The 19,604-nt window shown below is 39.8% G+C and overlaps 1 protein-coding gene across 10 annotated transcripts in view; it reads right to left on the minus strand.

Moving 5' to 3' along the window:
- The window catches only part of ERC1 (ELKS/RAB6-interacting/CAST family member 1), a 275,197-nt gene that overhangs the window by 38,137 nt on the left and 217,456 nt on the right, over window positions 1-19,604 (minus strand). For all 10 annotated transcript variants that reach the window (XM_088164633.1, XM_014869999.2, XM_088164632.1 and 7 more), the window contains one exon: window positions 17,029-17,173. In XM_088164633.1, coding sequence (XP_088020759.1) covers window positions 17,029-17,173 — 145 coding nt within the window. The remainder of the gene's footprint in view (window positions 1-17,028; window positions 17,174-19,604) is intronic.

The following is a 19,604-nucleotide window of genomic DNA, read 5'->3' on the forward strand; positions in this document are numbered from 1 at the left end:
TAAGTAAATATTAATATAATGATGGTACTTGTGACAAATGAGTTTGTGGTGGAGGCAGTGTGTCGGTGCATTAAAGGAATTATCCCATTTTAATCTGAGTTGAATGTTTCACTGCAAGCACATGCAAAAGCAACAGATGTTTAGAATGTTTAGAAACATTTTTGTCACTAATAACATAGAAATATAATAAAAAAACTCAGGTGATTTTTCAAAGTGTGGGCTGAGTTCAGTATCACTGAGAATTATGCACTTGTGAAGGCTTTCAGACAGTTCTTTTCTACTTGTTAGAAACCTGCAGAAGTTAGTGTCCAACCAGCTCCCTGCTGGAATCTGGCTCTCAGAAACACAGAACAATCCTTATTATTGCTTGTTATTTGAATATGATGCCTTGCATCGCTACCTTGAGTACATCTACACCTACCTTAACTATACTGCCTTGAGTCTATACCTACCTAGAGCATTAGGACTCTGAAAGATTGTTTAACTAATTAATTCTGTGCCCCCTTCCCACTCATGATATTTAATGAAACGGAAGACATTTCTCAAATTTGAGGAAAGAAGGCACACTGATGGCTCAGTTGCCATCTTTGTTTGTAAGGTTTGAAAGACACATCATCAGTTAGGTTTGGCTTTCCTTTTAGCTATGTTTAAGATTAGCAACTGAGATTTCTTCATTAGCAGCAAACCAGCATAGATTTCAACTGCACAGACATGAAACCCATTCCTGTTACTACGTTTCTGTACATGCCAGAGCCTGTGTTTTGGTGAGCCCAGTAAAGAGCATGTGCAGATGCTGGGGTTTGTCAAAACTTGCAGGATTTAGCACACTTCTACCTGAGATACTGCCTTCTGCATTGGCTGCTGGCAATGTTCCAACAATATTACGTTATAAAGTGAAAGAATTTATCAGTCCAGTTAATTTCTGTGTTTAAAGATGTCATTTTCCTGTTTATCTCCCCACATGTGATAATTACTGAGAAGCTTCATCCTGAAGAATTCATACCTCTACAAGCCTTTGAACTAAACTAAAGAAGGCAGATCATCTAGATATGGCATACTCTGTGAGACTTGACATAAGTGGAGAGGATTAAAAATAAACTTGGAACTGAAATTTTCCCTGTACAGGAATGTGTCTCTTGGAACTTAGCTCCTTAGGAGATGAACAAACTAACCATGGAATTGCCCAGTGACAAAGTTAATTGAAATCTATTGCTCTGATTCCTGTATGAAGAAAACCAGTGACACACAAAAAATCCAAATCAGAGCTGTATTTGGGATTCCTTTTTGTGTTATACCGTACAGTCATTATAGTATACGTTCCTTTAGCTGTCTTTTACTCTCTTTAGAGATACCTCAAGATGTGTTTAAGATCAGTGGTAATAGAACTGCCTTTCTCAATTACTTGTTCCACAAAAGCTGGAACCTTCCCAGTCACAGGTTTGAAAGGAAACTAAAAATAAAAAATACCTCCTCTCATGGTTAACTACTCAGGAGAAAGACAAGCATGTTATTTCTTCGTCATCTTTCCACTGCAGGTAATGGTCTGGGGCAGAAATACCATGAAGTTGTGCCTTCCTGTATCTCAAAGATGCCTGAGCAAGTGCTGCAGTCTGAGGACATTTACAACCATACAGTAAAGAGAATTTGTAGAGAATGGGTGGGCTATGCATCAAAAAAACTACATTCAGGTAGGATCAGCAGGACAAATGGTAACCCATAACAACATCCTCAAAGAATCCTGGATCTCTCCCAAGAAATTATTGACTGAAATTGATTTGAAGACAGAACAGTAAACATAATGAGCTGCTGTTTCAATTCTTAAGGTAAAGTAAGAGAACTGGTTATGTTCACATTCCAGTTTTGAGCAGATAAAACCTCTAGGTTTAAAATAAGCAGGTATTTTATGGGTTATGAGCCTGCCCTGTGGTGCAGTTTGTTAGGGCAAATCTGATCTTGATTCTATGCCAGGGAAGAGAAAGGTCCTGCTGCAGAAGAGAATACAAGATCAGTATCTTTTGCTGCCACACACCCTTAAAACAGAAAAGACTGATTGATTTAAATTAGATTAACAACTCTTTTTTTGTTAAATTATGCTGCTACATCCACTCTTGGACCATTGTGTCGTCTCCACTACTTCTTTGATCAGTAAAGAAGTGATTTCTTTTGCAGACAGCACGGCTACCCCTAGAAGAGCATGTGAGTCCACTTTACTACCCCTTTTATATTGACTAATGAAATCTGCGTGGTTTGGATTTGTATTCTCCATCTTCTAAGCGTGGCCTTCAACCCTGTAACAATCTCTTCCTGCAGCCTGCCTCCCCCGTGGTGTCTGCAGGCAGGAGTCAGCTGGGACCAGTGTGAAAGTATGTATGTTCTGAACAGCCAGCCATATGTGTGTGCTGCAGCCAAACAAAACACAGCACAGCTCAGCTCTCCTTGCCTTCCCCCTGTGTGGGAGCTCTACTTTGGGCTCTTTTCACCTCTACCCAGCTGTGGATGTTAATTAAGTTTGTAAATTACAGAATCTTTGAGACTTCTTTGTCAAATCTGGTTGGAAATGGTCAATGAAGTGAAAAGTTGCTGGGTAGGAACTACAGCACAGCTAAGCAGATGGATGGCACTATCATTTAAGCTCTTCTTCTTTAGAGTCCAAATGAACACATTTTGTTGGAATTGTAAGAGTCTGGATGTAGACTCTCAAGATATCCTTGCACTAAATGCTACACAGAAGTGGAATTTTTTTGGTACATGCCTTTCTTTTGGATTCTGGGAGACTGACCTGCTACAAATTCCCAAGTGATCACCAGCAAGCAAGCCTCTCATGATTAGCTCATGTGTCTGCTGAATGTTTATTAGATACAGTTTATTGTCTCTTTAATCCACTTTGATACTTAACACCAAAGACAACTCATTTTAAGGAAAAAGTAAAATGCTACTTCTATAACAATGCAAAAGGAAATACCAGTCTTTGCCATGGTCCTTATTAATCAGACTGTTAAAAATTTCTGATTGTGCCTTCCCCCGTGCTCATTTTTTCCCTCTCACTGTGTATTTGTGGGTCCTAACCAAAAATCTGATCTTATGTTTTACAGAATGATAGAAAAGCAGAGACAAAAAAGCAGTGAGAAAAACAAGTTCAAATGTACTTTGGAGCATAAACTCTTCCTAAAAGCTTTGATAGGCTGGTAACATCTTTTACAAAGCAAAATGTAAAATGCATCTCAGATTATGCTAAAGTTGAAATACATATCAACATTTAATCGATCTTGTGATTACTTTAAATTGTGCAATTTAAGCATCAACACTAAGCACTACGGATAAGGTTACTCTTACAAAATCTAAACAAAATCTGAATGCAAACCCCCTCAATTACCTTCGTTATTTCCTACAGAACAGGCAAATATTTTTATCAAATACAGAACAAATTTTGCTTGACATCGTTGATGGGACTCCTGTTTCGTTATGACTATTGGCCTGAAATTTCTCCTTGCCTTTTCACTTCTGCTTCACTCCACACCCTGCTCATCTCATCCTCAACTACCTTACTCTGTCCCCCTTCCCCTTGTTACTCTATTTAGTTCTCCTTTCCAAAATAAATCCACTTGCATATGCTCAACTTCACAAAGCTGCCTGTCTAACACAACCACTTCAGTCACTCTGCTTTTGTCTCAAACTTTCTCCCAGTCTGAAACAAGAACGTTTCTCAGTCCAGTGGTACCTATGAACCCCAACTGGCAAAACCTCATACAGGAATTTACATACAAGATGCATCCCACTGCAAAATCTTAAAGGCTAGTCCTGATCCCCTGGCTCAACAAAATCATTTGTATGCCATCTGCTCATGTGTATCTACATACACCTTTCCTAGCTGAAGTGATCTGGAAGTCTTCCAATCTTTGTCTATTGTGACTGTGTTGTTACAATAAATATAGTAAAAGCACTCTTTTATCCAGCAATTTTTAATTTTGGAAAGTATATGCCAGTGTTTTGACCACAGACCTTTTATTGTTACATATTTGTATTGTTATATGACTCACCACTTCAACTGTATTTGCCTGCAGCTTCAAAGAGTTGTTAATAGCAACCCCCCCTCCCCTCTATACACGCTGCTCTTGGCAAAAAAAAGGACTTATGTACAGATACAAATTCCTAGATGCTAAAGTGATGTGAGCTGCTCAGTATCATCTCAGCACAGACTGTCTGTGACTGCCCAGAACCCAGCTCTGGGTGTATACACGAATGGATCTGTGTCTACATGATATAAACAGTGTTGATAGCAACTTTAAAAAAAAAACACATAACGAAACCTCAAGACTATTTGTGCTTGTTCTGAAATTAATTTTAAAAGCTGTTGCGTATAAAAGAAAAAGAAACCCAGTATTATTCTTTTTGTGCTTCGCTTTCATCTTTGAATCCAGGCAAAATCCTGCATGGTAACTGCTGGAGGGAAGAGTTGAAAGGGCATTTCCTTTGACAACCAGCAGAGCTTTGCTACCCCAAACTAAATAAAAGTTCTGAATTTTTTCTCTACGGCCAATTATTAGGTTTGACATCCACCTAGAAGTGCCGTGCCTCAAGAGCCACACAAACACACAGACATGGCATTCCTGTCTGTCCACACCATGTGTGCGTGTGGTCTGCACACACAGGATTCCTGTCCATCCTCACTGTCCCTGTGCTTGGCCCTCAGACAGAGGATTCCTGCCCGGGCACACAGTGGCACATGCAGAGATGGACACATGATTCCTGTCCCTTCCTCTGCTCCTGCATGCAGCACCCAACCAAGGAGAACCACAATAAACCAACACTCTTATTTTTCTTTTTTCTTGCTATTCCAGCAGGGGTTGTTTTTTCCTATTAAATTAGCATCACAGTTTAGGTACTAAACTAAAGAGACGGAAAAAACATTCAGGTTTTCTACTGTATTTGTGCCAAAATTATTCTTACCAAGGAAAGAAATTCTCTTATTCTCTACAAAATTCAGGGCACACTATGTGTAGAGATGTGCTAGTTTGGCCAGATGAATTTCTCTTAAGGTGTCTGCATTCCAGTATTCCTGTCTTTGCCTGCTCTATTCCTAACCTGTTGTCTTTCTGTGATTTACATTATATGATGCCATTACATATGAGTAGAGGCCCACACAATGGGGCCAATAAAGCACTCTGTAAAGCTTAGAAAAAATTCTTAGAGAATTCTCTCTGCTACAAGACCACTAAAAGAAAAAGATCTGTGGAACAAGATGAGAAAAAAGCCAGGCAATACCTCTGGTGAGTTTTTCTTAACAATCCTTTTACTGCTAAGTCATTAAACTCAAGATAGGTGATTCCACTTGTTAAAGAGCCCTGACAAAGCAGAGGAAGAAACAGAAAAGAATGAGCAGAAGGACAAGAGCAACCTTGACTGATTGATTTGCAATTAGAAGACCTAGGAGGAAACAAGGAAGCCTTCATATTTTTAGGCCCTCTTTGTATCATAAACCAGCCTTCTGGCTGACAGTGGAGAAGAACTAGCTGGTTTCGGTAATTGGGAAAGGGGGAAAGAGAAAAATCTTTTCATAATCTGATAGTGATGAAAAGGTCTAGGAAAATAAGGAATTAGTCTTAGTCTGCACTTCCCAGTCTGTGCATCCTTCCCACCAAATCTGTGAATTATTCATTTTTTTAGTGCAGAAAAACATACCTCTTGCATGCCTCCATATGAGATAGAGAAAACACTTGAAAGATGGTTGAAGATCTGTATATATAAGTAAATATATTTCCCCTTAGGGAAAAGTAAAAAGCAGGGGAAAACAAAAATGAGAAGGTACATTCCTTAATACTTCCAGAGAGCAAATAAACTTGTGCAGGCTTCCAAGGTTCAAACAACCTGTGAGTGTGTGTGTGTTCTTAAGGATCACTATATTGCTTTTATTATTTTTTCAACACCATTACTGTCAGTAGTTGGCAGAGGTTTGGGTTGCTAGCTGCAATAAAGGAGGCAAAGCCAAGGTTGCATCTACTGGTGTTTAGGAGATGGAGGGCACACTGGCTTGGTATCATAAATTATGGTAATGTTTCATGTTTAGAGGAAAACAGTGAGAAGAGTAACTTCTGAATTATTAAAAGGATTAAGAGTGGTACAATGATGAAACAGAATGTTTAAGAATGTTAGGTTTCCCACCCCAAACAAAAATCCACTGTAAAAACAAGAGATACCTTGGTTGTTCAAATCCTGAGGAAAAACTTGCCTGGAGTCAGCTGTGAGACCTCCATTTATTTTTTGTTTACTCAACTACAGGAAATACTTGTATTCATGGTAAGACAGACAAGCATTGGTGGTAAACAAACAGAAAGAGAACAAAGAACTGGGTTCTGTGACTGTAAAATTGTACTCAAAGAAAGAGAACAAAAGCTCTAATAAAATGGCTACCCCTTAACCAAGGCTGTATTCCACATAAAAGATCACTGCTTCCTCCAGGCACCAGTCCTGGGATGAGAGTTTAGCATATATTTGGGGAGTAGAGCTTTACAAAAGTTGAGAGACTAACAATCACATATACTGTTGATAATCTAAAATTTTACAACGTGTAATTGCAAAGGTAAATGACTTGCATTTGAAATTGAGGGTACATAATCAGAAATTTTTTCTTATATCCACATGATAAATGTTTGCTTATGCCAGATAAAATCAGACAGCAATCTTTTGATAGCTGAGTTTGAGACTTACTTTGTTTTCATTCAAAATTTTGGACTAATCCCTAAAAGCACTTCTTGCTACTGCAGACTCAAACCCCTTGGTAACATACTCAAGGCAAAAAAGGGCACACAGGAATGGTGCCTTTATTTTGTGTTCCATACAGGTCGGCTCAGGGACAGCTGAACTGTCCTCAAGACAATCTGCCAAAATCACTAACTCGTGTTTGACAGCATTGCCTCCAGACTCCCATTCAGGGAGGCACTGGAAGCAGAATCTCCTTCAGGATCAACTTTCTCAGCTTGTAGCTATTGGAGCTGGCAGCTGTTTGCAGACTCCCAAGTTCCCAAGTCAGGAGACTGCAGAAAAATCTCCATCCCCTCCCTGCCTTCACCAATGTCAAGTGGCAAACACATGACCTCCAGAGAAAACCTGCACACCTCTTCTCTGCTTGTGAGTATTTCTTCATCTTAGAAAAGGGCTGTAAAAACCAGCATGTACTTACTAAGGAGTAAATGCACCATTTGTTCTGCACCTAAACATGAATAGTAATATTTTAAAGACTTGGATCCTTCAGAACATAACCTCATGGACTGAACAGAACTGAGGGGAATCTGTAGCCACCAGCAGCACTCCATTTGCAGAAGCTATCACAAGTAACTGATGTCTAATTTCATAAATCTGTGCCTCATTTTGGCAGACCTGCTACACTGTCGTATCAATTTCTACAACTTGGTATGCAAATTAATGAAGGATTATTATCAAGAAGCTAGTCCTAATTGACAGCAACTTAGATTTCCAACTGCAAGATGAAACCTCTGTTTTGCCCTGCCTTACCTATTCATTTGCCTGAGATACTGTGTACTGGACTAGGCCCAATCTGACAGTTTCAAAAAGGGAAATTATTTTCAGAATTTATTGAGCTTAATACAGTGATGAGAAAAAAGATCTGTAGACTGAGAGATATTCCAGTGCATAAGCTCAAAAATACCTGAGACCACTGTTCATTAACAGTTGACTGCTTATTGAAGCTGAAGTTCATTCCATGCAGTTAAGACTAAATTTTTTCCATTATCAATTTTTAAGATGGTGGGGATTAAAATTCTCTTTTGCAGACAATGCATTTCTCTCTTTTCAAGCAAAAAAAAGCAGTGATTTATTATGTTACTCCCAAAATAACACAGCAAAATCACAAATATGCAATATATTCTATCTTGTAGATCATTAATTTTCATTACATATTCTAGGTGTACAATTCTTTCCATCATTCATTCCTCCTTCAAGTAAAGAACACATCACTAACACATTAAGTCATGCAACTGTTAATCTGTAATCTACTTGAAACCTTCTACATATTTAGTTTATGAACCCAATCAGTCACCTCATATCTCTGACCTCACCTTCTCCTTACATGTTTTTGGAACACACCTTGAATCATCTATCACTTCACCAGTTACAGGTCTTACACAAATTAAAACCAATACTAAAGCTGGAAAAGTGCCTTTCAGCTTTCTGCCACTACGTTTTAACTGACTATCAATGTGTGAATTGGTTTTTATAAAAGATAGTTGGTAATGCTACAGGCTTGTTAGGCTTTAAATTCAAAGTAACCCACAAATAAAGTTTTACTTTTTAGCTTGAGTATGAAACCATTCAGTGTGTTGCATGTTCCCTGAGGAATAATACCATTAAATGCAGAAAGAGGTAAGCATAATGTACCAAGTTAGCACAGTTTGAATGGAAATTAGGTAAAGGGACACATGTGTCTCCTGCAATTGTCACTTCAGGTAAAACAGCCCAGATTAACAGGAACCATTTAGTACAGAAAAACCTGCATCCAATCAATTAAATACCTGTAAGGATGCCTATACACCCATCTTCACCAAGTGCAAACAAGTAATTCAAAATCTTCCTGAACAATGGGTCTACATGATACAATTCAAATGCAATTGTAAACTCGCTGTATTTTCTGGTCATCCTTCAGACGTTGGCAATTCAAATTCCAAGAGTGATGCCAAACCAGCCCAGTCACAAGGACCAATGGTTGGAAAGTCTCAAATATTTTACCCCTGAGGCACATCCTGCCCTGGACAACAATGAGGAGCAGTCGTGCATGGGTCCTTCCCAGCTACCCCACAAACCATGGAAGTTAAGCAAAAGATGTACCCATAATTGTACTCCTTGAATGAACAACCATGGGAAATCCTGAGCTGTTCTAAACCACGCTCTGAGATTTTGCATCTATCTCATGACTCATCAGCTTAGACAACTATTGTTAGGAACTGTGTTCAACATAGTATTTGTAGCAAAGAGACAGAATGAATTCCATAAATAACTCTGTTGAATGTATGTATCATAGAGAGCTGTTCTAATATATTCTCTTTATTTAACTGGAAATCACTGTGAATCAGACTGGTGGTTTGGGCCACAAGAACTACAGGAAACCACCATTTGGTATAACAGTGATGTCAAATGACAGTGATCATTTCTACACTGCCCCAATGTCCAGCAGTACTATTCACAGACCAAGGAATGATTATTTTTCAGGCCCAAATTAGATCTTCTAGTGCAGTCTTCTGAGGAAGCTCAAGCTCAGTGAGCATTCTCACCTCTTAGAGAGTTCTAACAAGCCTGGTTCTCCCAGGGGAGGCCTAACAATCTTTCCTGATAGCCAACACCATCAAGTTGGTCACTTACAGGAATGGGACACAAGGTCTCTCAACTGCTAAACTAGACTAGTCCAGCAATCCTCATTTTCTAGAGAGGCAACGTTGCTTAAATAAATTCCTATAGGAGTTCATAAGCCTTATATGAAAGCTACTGTATATGTGGCACTAAATGCTGTTGGTGATTATTCACTTAATTTAAATTTATTTGTGTAAATTTTTAGTCCTTTTAAAAGCTGTAAAACTAGAATATGAAAATCTCAATATATGCAGCAAGTGGTGGAATATTTCTAATGGAGTGAAACAAGTTTTTGAAATCTGAACTCAAACTTGGGAAATATTAGTCCTTACAGTGTTTTAAAAAATGTTACAAATGTTTAGAGAGAAAGGGTACTAAGTACTGTATTGTCATCTGAGTTCCACGATACCTCCATAAATCTTAAAACCTTCTCTCTCTCTCAGTGAGGCAAAGCACTTTCCTCTTCCAGCAAACCCACACAGCTATACCCTAAAACCTCCAGGCATGGGCTGAAGGCACAAACAGAGAGCAGGCAGGGCTGTTTGCAGCAGTTCCAACAGAACCAAGAAGATGCACTCACATGGTTCCAGCAGGCAGTTCCCTTCCCTGGCATCGTGCAGCCAGACACAGCCAGGGCTCCTTTGAACATATATTTTTATTCAGCCATGCAAGAGGCAAAGGGTAAAGGTAAAGGAGGAGAGAGAGGGGAAAGAGTGTAAGTAATACCAGGGAAAGATGAAATGCTGCCCCAGAACAGACTGCTGACGCTGCACTGAGTGCTGTTAGTGTGCTAATAGATGCTTAAAAATGATGGGAAAAAAGTCTGGAACACATGGCAGGGAGAAGGTGCTTTCTTTTAATCTGTGAGGGCTCCTAGTGCTGTGCTCCAGGAAGCAGTGCTCAAGGGCATGACAAAGCCTTGCTTTCTGTGCCTGCTCGCTGCTGTCAGGGTGCTGGGGTCTGCTCCTGGCAGAGACTTCCCCCTTGACAGAAACAATTACTGAGGAGCAAAGCCTGGCAAAACAAGCAGTGCTGTGATTGATAATCTGGGTGCATTACAGGCCTTCGACAAAAGCCACGATGCTTAAATGTGACAGCTGGCAATGCTTGATGAGGGCCAATTAGTGGATATATATTAACTTCAGCCAGAAGTTTCTTCTGTTTCTAGTCCAACAGCTTCCTGAATAGGAAGTGTTCAGAGTGATTTCCCCCACTCCTGCCTGCTCACATGTATGCCAGCTACACTGCCAGCAGAGCTAAGAATATACTATAAGAACTACATATTTTGGCACTTTTGTGTATTAAAGCCAGCAATTGAAAAGCTGCAAGCGACCCTCCAGACAACTGGTGGTACAAGAACCTGAAAAAATGTGACTTTACTTTGACTCTACAGACCATGCAGTGGATAGGTGAGGCTGAGACTGCAGTGTGCATGTAGCAAGTCCACTGCAAGTGACGATAGTTCTTGAAATGCTTCACTATTCCTTGAAAAATTTCTAGCAAAGTACATTAATCTGTTTGTTTCTGCTTCAAGTTGGTTAACCTGGCATTCAGAAAACACCAGAACTTGGAGTACCTTCTGTTCTGCCCAGTTCATGAAGAAACCTCTGGCATGGCACCCTCAAACTCCTGTGCCTGTTCTTAACTTTCTTATCACAGAAGCTTTCTTTCCCCACTTTTACATCTCTTTGCACTCTTGCCAGTGCATGGGTACTATGGTAAAGAGATCAATAAACAAAGATGGATCCATGTGCCCTGACTCTCATCACTCATTTCAAATATTAACTCTTCTTCCTCACTATAAAGAAGCCACCACCACCACACTCAGACAACTTATATATTCCTAGACTTCCTAAGTTCCCTTCTGACAGTAGTTTGAGAGACGCCTCCCCTCACTGGAGGAGCCTCCAGACTGCTGGAACTTTTCAGAGAACAACAAAGGTTCTGTCACAAAACAGCACCACATTGAGCAATTACCTGCAGTGATTGTATCCATGTCACTTGAAGAAGAAATTTGCTTGCTAACAGGGTAATCACTCTCATCAGCCACAGTCTCAAATCAGGGCAGCTAAGGTAAAGCAAAGACTGACTGCAAGCCCTCACAATCTGTATTATTTCACTGGGCAGGGTGGTAACTAAAACTGCCAGAAGTGTGATCATGCTGATACAGCTCCACAGCAGCAAGAGGGAAACATTCGCCTGTGGGTCTCCTTTGGACCTGTTTTACATTTTCTTGTTATAAACAGAAATTACTCCAGCCAGTGGAACTTCAGCTTGGAAAAGTTCACAGCAGAGGAGTGTCAGGTGTCAGTGTGCAGAGTTTCCAGGGAAACAAGTAACAGTGGAAAAATATAATTTTTGGGGCTACTCTGGAATCTACAATTCTTTCCTTTTTCTCATGATCCCATGAACCACATTTACATGGGAAACCTGTCTTTGCAGTAACTTGGCCTTATAAAGAAAGCCAGTCAAAATCTTACAAGGAAGAGGCACAAAGTCGAACAGAAAAAAACCAGCTTTGGTACTTGCTTACTTAGATGAAATGTATATTCAATATTGCATAAATACTATCATTACCAGTCAATTATTAGTTATTTGGTCATTGCCAAATAATTCCTCTCCACTTGTGGGAATATTATAACAGCCCCTCAAAATCATTCTGGCCCACAGGGGAAGGCACAATCTTGATGAGGATATAGAGGCAGAAGGGAACAGCAGATATTCAAGATTCTTCTGAATGGCAAGGCTGACTACAAACCCCACACTTAGAATAGCACGGGGTTTCTTATCTCCCTTTATTTAAAATAGAAAGGAGCTCTTTTTGAGTGAACAGCAAGAGTGTTTACAGCAAAAACATGACAGGTAGTAAATATTTTTTTCTGTGCCCCTAATAGAAAAACACAGTAGTGAGCTCAAATTGCAGTAAGAGACATTACATATAATGATAAAGACAGATAAGGTTTAAAACGACTTCTCAGGACTGAAGGTCTCCTTCACTTTAAGAACAGACTTCAAGTCTAATTGGATGAATCAACTCAGTTGCAGAGAGCTCTCTCCTGAGGCCATACTCTCCACTATTTTTCATTAGCACAGTTTGCATGACAAAAGAAAATGTGTATTTATGAAATACATGGCGAAAGCTTAAGCTGGGTGGTTCTCTGAGCATGCTGATGTATAGAATGAAAACTCAACATGTTCTTAAGAGACCGAGGAACAGATCTGCAAATAACTTTTATTTAGGCATAGACAGCATAATAAAGCATATGTAAGTATTAATCTAACCTGAAGTCACATGACTTCAAGTGAAAATGCTGAGATTCTGCCATCAGTAACACTGAGTCAAGCTAGTTCCTGGTAACTTCTGCTATAATAATAATGAAATATTATCTAATAATACAAGTAAATATGGCTATTTACAAACAATTAATTTGAATAATACTCCAGGCTGTCAGAAAACACTAATGCTGTTCAGAGCCTTTTCAAAATGTTAACACTATTACTTCACATTTATGGCACGGCAGTGACAGAGATGCTGGTCAGGTCAGACACCCACTGTGCTACACACACACTGTACAAACACAGAAAATGACAGTCTCTGCTACACACAGCTCCTAGCAGAAAATTCCAGCTGTTTAACACTCAAAGCCCACAGAAAGGAAAAGCTCAGCCCCTTCAGATATGCCTTCCCTTTACCACTCAAAACTGTGGAGTGGTGCTTTGCTCTGTTACAATACATAGAAGCTGATATTAAAACATAGCTTGACGAGGAAAGGGATAAACTGCAAGCAGGCTATTTCCTAAACAGCTGAGCAGTGGCTGTGCTCCACCAAGCAGGCCAAAGCTCCCTGGGTCCCTGCCAGGCCGGTGTGACACCCCAGTGGGGCCCTCTCTGCGCCACATCTGGACCTGGTTACACAACTGCAGCTCGCGGCTCTTGCATCAGCCTGGCCCCTCCAGAGCAGCAGCCTCCCAGCCACTGCCTCTCCATCAGCTACCCACACAGACACAGTGCCCTGGAAGGAATAAATTGGGACCACATTAGCTGGCGACCCCAGCCCTGCAATGGCCCTGCCTGTCTGATGACAGAGGAAATCCCTCATCCAAACTGACAACCAATATGAAACAGGCAGCTGCATTTACTGGAGAGCCTGGTCAATGCCGAGTGCCTCATTAGGAAATGGGCTCTATATTGAGGCACATTCCTGCAATTCAGAGCCTAGAAACTCTAAATTAAAACAACATTGATGCCATATCCTCTTTCCAAAATGCTTCTCTTCATCCAAACTTTAATGCACATACTTAGAGAAATTAAAGAACCAAAATGTCTTTGGCAGGACCCCTTCCCTCTCTTGTGCAGCAGTACCCTTCCCATGTGAGTGGCCAGGAATGTGACAGTGTTGGGAAAGGGGAGAACACAAGGAATGACAGCAGACCCTTCCCTTGACGAACCTACATGTCTTCACTGATACTTTTAAATAAGCAAAATCACAGGAAATCCTTTGAACAAGTTTTTGTTTTGTGAGTGTTGTACCTTTCTACACTCTAAGAAAGGTCAATTAACAGCAAGTCAGGCAATGGTAACCAGCACAAGCAATGAAAAGTCATGATCCAAATCCTACTGTACATGCTTGGATCCATTCACACTCACTACTGCAGCACAGTCAGGAAACTGCTTTCCTAAAAGTACTTTGTCAGAAGCTCTTCCCAGCCTGCAGTGAGATTCAGCAATGTTGGTACCACAGCCTGCACAACTCTCCCCACAAACCACCCCTTCCCATATTGCCCAGCATTGCTGTGTGCATCCTACGCAGGCAGAAATGGGAATCTTCAACTCAGCTGTGTCTGACCACCAACTGACAGAGCTGCTTTCCCACCACAAAGCCTAAGCATTTCCTAGGAATGGGATGGACTGAAATACCGAATACTAATCAGGGAGCTCAACATCTCTGAAACACGAATGACTGAGGTCAGGATCCCAGCTCTGAATCTGAAGGGTTGAATAAACTTTTTGAGTTCCACAACTGCTTTTCAAAGTCTTCCAGAAGATCTTAATTTGTGGTATCACTTGGCTTCCTTGAACAGCTGTGTTTAATACATCTTCAAGTCTGAAACAGTTTTCATTCACAATTTCTACTGTAAATTTAAGAATTACAGCTAAACTTTTAGAGAGTTCCTGAAAGGTGACATGGACATGGTTCTGTGGAGCTGGCAAACAGATGGACCCTTGCTCTCAAGATGCAGAAAAGGGTCCATGTAGAGAAGGCTTAAATTAAGGAAGGAGCATAATCTTTTTTGTTGGAAAATATGAGGCTGGTGACCTGGAACAACTGAAGAGGAGTGCAAGGGCCAAGTACATAGAATATTTGCAAAGCACATAGAAAAATGAGATTCCCCTTGACTACATCAGTAATGAAGATCCTGTAAAATCTCACAGTCATCTCTTCTGACCCATCTCCTATTTCTGGGGCTGTCAAAGTTGGTGTGATTTGAATTTATTCAGAAAAAGTACATAACAAAACTACTGGCACTGAAAAAAAATAATGGAATTTTAGATTCTCTGCAGCTCATAGAGGTGATGAGTAATACTCTCCTATAATAAGCAATGAGTTCTTCTATCAATGTGTTGAAAGCTGCACACAAAAAAAAACGGATACAAGATGACACATCCTTTAAACACAAGACAGAATTCTAGGGAGGATGTGCCAAATCTCTGTTTGGTCACATAAATATTTCTCAGGTATGTTTTAAATATAGTTTAGATTGTTTATATGTAAACATTTATTCTGCCTTGGGGATTGTGGATGTACTGGAGAATACCTGTGAATTTATACTACACATAAAACTTTTATTTCTCCTATTCATAGCACAGATGTGTTGAGGAGATTACTTTCTGCTTTCTTCATTATTTTAAGATTAAAATCTTAAACAATCTTAAACAGTGACAAGTCTTTATAGCTGATGGCAGTTTTGGAACCAGAATAAAATCTTCAAAGGCATTTCAACAGCCCAATGAATTATTTGAAAAAGGACTATCACTCCCACCTAAGATCATGATTGTTATCATTACGTACCAGGAACAATTTCAAATTAATCTCCTTTGCAACTTTCGTTTATTTGGGAAATTAAGTAACCCACACATACACAGAAAACTACTTAGAACAGGCATCCTTAAAGGAAATGTCTCTTTAGGAAGAGTTTATGATATTGTTAAGACTTACCAGCACTGAAAGATAACAATAGGAATGACAACATTTAAAAAAATTATTTACCTGAAACCTAAGTCATTACAGATAAACACAATGTTAATATGTTAATTAAATATACACAAATTTTCAGCAGAAAAAGCTCACCACAAAATACTACAGATTGCTCCAGCTACTCACAAAAGATAATCAGAAGGAAACTGGGAAAGGCATGAAAGCACCTGAATTTCAGCTTAAGACAACATGAACTAAGAAATGTTCATTTCTCTTGGAATGAGTGGTACCATAAATTATGGCTGCTGCATCAACAATTACACGAACAAAGCAAGTAGTTGATATTGCTGTGACCACTTCTGATTCCTGTTTTAGCAGACCACCTGGCTGACCAGTGACAGTAATTACAACTGTTGCTCAAAAGTAAATATTACAAGACTGTAACCTATACTTCTTGCTCATTCTGAAGCTGCTACATGAAACCCCTAAAAGTACTGTTCTTCAATTAAACCATAAATAATTATCTTAAACAACATGGCCAACAACCTTCTTGTGTTTGCTAAGGAAGAAGCACAGAAATCCCTTATCACAATGCCCTGTTTTTGTCTTATGTTCTCTGACAGCAACAGAAATCATCTGGTTGACAGATGAAATGTTGCACATAAAACTTTATCAAGATGGAAATAGTGGCAATGAAGAAGCTGATACTGGATTGGCAGCAGCGTATGTGCTATTATGAGGAATGTGGCAAGGGAATAACTCAGGAAAACCCACCAGAAGTGCTGAAGTGAAAAATCTACACAGATTTTTTCAGATCCTAAATCTCTTATTGCCAGGGATGCCTTTTGCTTCCTCTGTGTTTTACTGGCAATGTACTTTTCACATTGCATTCAGTACTGGAACATAATATTAAATGCTTGAACAGAAACACATTTTTCTAATTGTTATGCCAACACAGAAAGATCTTAGAAACGGGAGAGGCCAGAAATAGGAAGGGACCAATCTCCTCACAAGCACAAGACCTCCCAGAGTCTATTCTAGAAGCTGGCACATGGTGCTCCTGTGGCAATCACAAATCCCAGGAGAGACTGTGGGGTGTAACATTCATATTTGAGCTCCACAGTTAGGAGAAGTTCCTTCCAATTAGGCTTCTTCCCCAGCAAGGCAAATACAACCCCCCAAGAGAAGTATCACTGCTTTTCCCTGAATCTCTGACCAATTGTGCCTGTAGAGGACAATAACCAATGCCCTCTTCATTCACAACTTCCTATACATCCTGTCACAGATTTACTACTCAGGCAGTGACATAAAGAAAACTCCCTCAGTGCTGAGTCCAGCAGCTCCTTTGAAATTGCTATTTATGCAATTTCTGTCCTAACATATGACAGGATTATACAATATTAGTTCCATAAATCATGGTAATAATCCCATATCAGATTATTAACTGGATTTTTCCTAGCCCTCCTGTACCCACCTGCTGCTTGAGCTGTTGCACAAGTCGGTCTTTCTCTCGTTTCAGTGCAGCCACTTCATCCTGAGTCTTCTTCTTAGAGGATGAAAGCTCTAGCAGAGCAATATTGGCATCTTTTTCACTAATGGCAGCAAGAAGGGCTTCTTGTCTGGAAACAATCCAAACAAATTACATTATTATCCTGCAAAACTTAGAGGACTTCTCTACAAATATTTGAATATACCATAAATGCTGTACCAGTGTGCAACTCTGAAAAGCAGTAATAAATATTTTTCTCAGGGCTACATGTCTGTTGATGGAATAGGAAGTCAAGACCCACACATCTCCCCTTTAACAACTGTGCTGATACCAAATTGCAGCTTACAGGGTAAGAAAAACACATTATGTCTTCTTCTGCACTCACCTTCTCCGTTTTTAATAACTATTCATTATTACTTCGGTTGAACATTTTCCCATACTCTTTCCCTGTAGCAGGAAACTCTTAGAAATAGAATTCAGAAACATTTTATACATACTGGGAAGAAAGGAGATGAAGATAATCATCCTAACTGTAAAACAGCAGTTCTCAAAGGAAGCCAGAGGACTGATTATGTTAGGGAAAACAACCTTTTGTCTTTCGGCTTTAATTCACATCTTTAGCTGGTGATATGAACAGGATTTCAAAGAAAACCTTGGCCTTATTGCCCAGTAGTATTGGCTTTTCTCACCTCTCATCACCTTGCAAAGAAGGAATAAAATGAGGTCCTAAATGTATGGCATCATGCATGAGTGATGATGAAAGACATACTGAATACTACACATTTCTTACCCACATTTCATCTAAAAATAAAGTTGCAAATGCACTTAAAGTTTTGCTGCAGCACTCAATATCAAGAAGTTTATTATCAGGATCCCAATTGTCTCAAAAATGTGAGAAAATCATGTATTTCAAGAGGAAAAGGTGTGTTTCCACAGACAAAACTGTTCACCATGTGACTGGACAGTGGACTTACACAACGGACTTTCTGTGTGTGGAATTTCTCTCTGGGTTTACACAGGTGTTTCTTGTACAGTCCAAGAGAGTCAGCTTGCTTTAAATGAACTACCAGCATATCAAAAAATCTCATAGATCCAGTGTAGGGTGTACTTGGATTCTCCCTAGATCACATCTAGAAAAACATTATTGTTTGCCTTTCAAAATATATTACCTTAAGTTAAAGCAAATTTTTTTAGGTACTTCAGGATAAAGTATTCTAAATACATTTATGAAGAAATACAAATATTCTGGTGACTTAATGGAGGCAAACAGTAAAAGAAAGGAAAAGGTGGACATCAGATTCCCAGATGTAGTGTCCCAAGATTGTAGGTGTGGGAACGATGGATAATGGGCGTGTTATTATTGCCGTTTTGTTTCTGCTGCTTTTGCTTTATGGAAAACTATCCAGTTTTGGATGTCTGCCTGAAACATGAAAAATACCAATAGGGTGAAGTGACAGAACATGATCCATGACCTCTGCTTTTTTTTCCAGCTATCGGTATCCTGGGAAAGACAGGCTGGCTTGGAGCTCTGGTCATTTTCACTTTCTTTAGAGTAATCTGTTTTGATTATAAAGAAACACTTATTCTTTTAATAGTAAGCCCACAATCCTCGCTGATGATTCAGGACCAGAGCCAAGAATATCTCCGTAACTCTATCTATGGAGCCATTACTCTGGTATGGAAATTGGAGGTGCCTCAAATAGCATGTAAGCCATATACCTTCTGCAATCAAATCCTTTGTTGCCCATCTCTGCTTCTTAAATGAAAACCCCAAGGAAAGGAAAATGAGATATGGATAGCAGTCCATCACTTTTCTTCTGCTGAAAAATCTTTGCCACCATGTCTTAGAAAAGAACTTCCTACTGGCCAAAACTTCAATGCTATGCTGTGAGGTGAAGGTGCTGGTCAAGAAGTGGGGTGAGAGTCATTGTGGCTTTCTGACTGTTTTCTGGAACTGAAACAAGGTGAAGTTTGAACAAAAGTAAGAAAAATGCCCTGTGCTAAGTGCATTGTAGCTGCATTTTTTACTTTAGCAAGCTAAACATAAACTGCTCCATGTGGGAGAAGTGCAGGTGTCATTGTCAGCTCTGCTGGAAGGGACGTGTCTGTATGGAAAGCTATTGTTCAGCAGAGCTTGCAAATGCCAAATGATTCCAAGACCATTAAAAGGACACACTGCCAAGCAAAAGTCAAGGCTTCTGACTGAAGAGAATGACAAAAGTGACTTATTTCCTTTCCTGAGAGCTTTATCCCAGGAAGGCCACTAGAACGTGCTGTGAGACAGGTGATGTGTCAAGAAGGATAAAATGGGCTGTCTCAATGAACAAACCTATCCACCAGTGCTGCAGTCAGTCCTGGAGGCTTGGCCTCTTCAGCAAAATGCTTCTCAGTTCACAACACTGGAGGTCCTGAGATGTTCTCATGAGCAGGCAAAACATGCTGCACAACCCAAGGATGCTGATATTTTCAAATGCTGGCTAGGGCCAGAGTCACTGAATGCTGACTGAAGTTAATTCAGGTATTTCAGATGCTGGTACTAGTGTAGTTGTGCCAACATCAAC

Source organism: Sturnus vulgaris, chromosome 5, assembly GCF_052056855.1.
Source record: "Sturnus vulgaris isolate bStuVul1 chromosome 5, bStuVul1.hap1, whole genome shotgun sequence".
In the NCBI taxonomy this organism is placed as follows: Eukaryota; Metazoa; Chordata; class Aves; order Passeriformes; family Sturnidae; genus Sturnus; species Sturnus vulgaris.